The sequence below is a fragment of the Sipha flava genome, unplaced genomic scaffold (assembly GCF_003268045.1).
Source record: "Sipha flava isolate LNK unplaced genomic scaffold, YSA_version1 37_pilon_pilon, whole genome shotgun sequence".
In the NCBI taxonomy this organism is placed as follows: Eukaryota; Metazoa; Arthropoda; class Insecta; order Hemiptera; family Aphididae; genus Sipha; species Sipha flava.
Genome location: NW_020273087.1, coordinates 1,336,623 through 1,340,739, shown reverse-complemented (window position 1 = coordinate 1,340,739; position 4,117 = coordinate 1,336,623). Strand labels below are relative to the sequence as shown.

At 31.8% G+C, this 4,117-nt stretch overlaps 1 protein-coding gene across 1 annotated transcript in view; it reads right to left on the bottom strand.

Moving 5' to 3' along the window:
• LOC112688224 (neurotrimin-like) overlaps window positions 1-3,295 on the bottom strand; it is a 52,744-nt gene extending 49,449 nt beyond the window's left edge. Inside the window, exon 1 of the mRNA XM_025561322.1 lies at window positions 3,116-3,295. Within this exon, the coding sequence (XP_025417107.1) occupies window positions 3,116-3,295 (180 nt within the window). The remainder of the gene's footprint in view (window positions 1-3,115) is intronic.
• Window positions 3,296-4,117: the final 822 nt, after the last annotated feature.

Here is a 4,117-nt window from a genome sequence, read left to right as displayed (position 1 = left end):
AAAAAGACGTAAAAACATAAATGGTAATTGGTTTGCGAAGCGTTATGATCTGATATCGGCGTTGAACCGTTGGTTTATTCGGTAAGTAAAAGTATACGTTAAGATTTATGCGACTAGTAACGTTCATCAGCCTGTCGGACACGGAGCTATAATAATATCTATAGTAATAATATGGTATACAGGTAAGGTGTGTAAATTGAAAAACGAAATCGAAAATGTCTTCGGATTAACTGAGGGCGGAGATACGGTCACCTATTATACAAAACGTACATTTTAATGAGATTTTGGTATTGTTGTCAAGATACGGAGAAAATTCCATGCCGCCTGTTTGGACTTTAGGAAATTACATAGTCGTCCCGTCAATTATTGCGCCGAGAAACAATATTGCGAAATTAGATTTTTGCCGCACCCCATCCCTCGCCGCCGGTGCCAGTGTTACTGACAAGATATTAATCTATTCAGTCGGCATTTGAGAGAATTGTAAATTCTGATTACACGGATAACGCGAATATATTTGGACGGGGCAAACATTTCGCATAATCCGTTTAAAGAAATGTCAATTATATTTTTGTCGTACTGCAACAAGATGAAATTATACATGCGCACACGTGCACACACACACTCTTATTTATCCGTAGAAATAATATAAATGTATTATGTACCCTGTACAAGTAAAACGTTTAAATCACGAGTCCCTATTCGGTTATGACATTGATCGGACCAACCGTTTTGAAAAAAAAAAAAAAAAAAACGTTTTTGGTTCTGTTAATTTTTTTTAAAACATTACCATCGATACAACACCATCATATCGTGATCGCGTAAGTGTAATTAATGCGTCGTTTAAACACTGTACCGTGCATGATATCGCCCATATACTTCGAAGACTCGGATTTTATTCGTTCGAAAGTTTTGTTTGATTTTGCGACTGCGTATGTTTAATACAATATACGGCGGAGCGCGTAGTGTATAAATAAATAATATGTTACGTCGTACGTTCTACGGCGAGGGCACTGTTTAATACGATGTGGTCGATCGAAAGGGTGAGTTGGTGCCATTGTACGCTCACGCATGCATAACATCGTTGTGATAATGGATATCGCGACGTCGGCAAGGACACGCGAAGGAGTGGCGTACGCGATTATTAATCAAACGAATGCCGGTCTCGATGCGTATAATTATCAACGTAGCGCTCGAATTTCCGATTGATTAAAATGCCACTGATCCTCCGCCGCTATGACGGTTTGAGAGTTCTAAAACTTTTTCCGTGCACGTACGCTTAGCAGCTGTGCGGTTTATCTAAAAAGACTGAAGGTCACATGCGTCCCGATTTTAAATAAATAAATTAAAAAAATGAAATAAAACGGATTCGGCGAATCACGGATTTATTTTGTTTTGGTTGCGATTTTTTATTTTTTTACATTTAAAAAGCAATAATAAGCCCTCGCATTTGATAAACAATTCTGATCAAAGGTCGGTGTGGTAAGTATACCTATATCTTTTGCCTTAGATTAATATCTTGCGTTTCTCTGTTTCCGTTTGTAATTGGTGTTTTTCTGAGAAAACTAAAAAATGACCTTTTTTAATCACAAATGAATATTTTTTGTTTAAAATGTTCCAGTAACGTATGTATAAAATATAAGGTTGAATGATATTGATCCAACTGATATTCATAATATTTTCAGCTTTTTATTTTGGCTATTATATTCCTTTGTGGGTACGCGATTGCGTTGATAACGGTTTCAAGGTGGATGTTTTGATCACGTACGAAACTCGTCGGAAAATTTAATTTACGTGATATTATCGCACCGAGATTGGTGTACGAATATAATAATTTCACCAACTTCATGGTACGTGCTCATGTGGCCTGTTATTAATATTTTTTTTGCGAAAGGTATAGTCGGCTTTTTTCTCCTAGTTCCCATCATTCGATGATATATTTAAAGTATGCGCGAACCTTAAAAAGGCTTATTAATGCTAAAAATAATTCATGAATTTAACGTAAATTAAGGTTGACAATTTTCCGATTTTCTTTTAAAAGTTACGTTAGTATACGTTTTGTAAATTTATACTATCGTACACACAATAAAAATTGAGTTCCGTGAAGGTAATTAATGAGTTTAGTAATTATAACACTGCAGATATGCATATAATCGACAAAACAGAGTATCAGTTTCATTTCCTATTCGCGAACCATAGTAAATTACAGTGAATAATGCATACTAGTAATTGCACTAGAGACTCGTGCGAACATTAAAGCATTTTTCATGTTATATAATTTGAAATTTGTTTTAGAACTTTGATTGATTTTCCGTGTCTGTTACCGTCTGTGAAATAAACAATATGCAAAACATTCAAATACAATTATGTCTTATGCGTATGTACGTAGCAAATGGTCAATGGTATGTGAACTGGTGGAATGGATCACTATACGATTTCACCCGACAAGCTTTAAATTCTCAAAAACTAATTTAAAACAGAAAACCTCGCATAAAACTGTACGAGATTGGTTTTAGACAGCTAAGTTCTATCAATATGATGCCAAAACCAATTGATGTATATTATATTCGAAAGGCTGATTTTTAGTTAATGCATGTAAGTTTAAATAAATATGTCTAATTAACTGTCTAATTAACAATATAATAATTCAGAATAGCGTATGAAAAAAGAGACGATAGCTGTTCGCCTCAAAATATAACGTGGCTGATTTAAAAATGTAAAAAAAAAAAAGTAATGATATAAAACATGATTTATTCGTGTTTAAAGTTAAAATATTCAACAAAATATATTTTATTCAAAATATGCAAAAATATGTAAATTACAAATTAGGCACACCATTTATTTTTAATAATATGCGATTCGTTGATGCCTTTAGCAAAATTTGTGTTTGAACGATAAGGAAAAAATTACCGATGTCTACAAATGTTAGACCATTTCTACGACAAAATACATAATATAATTTAGTGCACTTAAAATTGAAAATTAATTATTTATTAACTCAATGTGTATTGGTTTAGTATAATAATCGATACGCTCTTCTTCTTCTTTCTTGGCTTTACAACTCTTTAAGAGTTTTGGCCGCCACTGTTATCGTTCTCCAATAGTCACGATCCTGTACTCTATCTTCCCAATTTGTCACTTCCAGTGTTTCTAAGTCCTTCCTTATTCCATCCATCCATCGCTTTCTAGGCCTTCCTCTTGATCTTTTACCCGTCGGTTGCCATTCAATTGCTGCTCTCGTATTATTGGTTTCTGTTTTTCGCATGTAATGACCAAACCATTTGAGTCTTTGACACATAATGTGGCTTGTTAATAGTGGTTCTTCAGTGATTCTCTTAGTTCAGTATTTTTTTTCTACGCCATTTGTTTAGCTCACTATCAAACATTGGACCACAAATCTTCTTCAGTATTTTATATTCAAAAAACTAATAAATTTTTTCTAATTGTATAGAAGTGGGCCACATTTTACATCCATAAGTTACCATTGGAAGTTACTATTGGTCTTATTATTGTCATATCGATATGTTCAGCTAATAAAATATCGATATAAGAATAATATAACACTATATAAATCACAAAATTTAGTATAAAATACTTATATGAGCTTCAAATGATTTTGTTGGTTTTATATAGTAAGCATAGTACATAATTTATACTTTGTAATTGAATTTAAAATCAAATAAGCGATTGATTGATACAATAATAAAAATAATTACATTTTTCATATACTAAGATGAAAAATAAAACTGTTTTCGCTACTATTTCAAGTTTTAATTCCAAATTACAAATGTTTGAGTTAATTTTTAAATATTACATCTAAACATATAATTTCATTGATACATTTTAATTAGTAGCTTTTGATTAAATTGATAATGGAGTAGTAACTTTGTTTACTATTTTTTTAATTTTTTTTAAAATAAGAAGCTTCAACAAGAACTATTATAACTCAACAATTACAGTATTATATATGACGGTTAACCATTAATTACGACAAATGCACAAAATTAGACATAGTACACTAGATAATATAATACATAATTCAACAAACTGAAAATAACAACAACTTTAAATAACAATAAAGAGTAATGATATAATAACAAGATAATAATGTTATCACAAT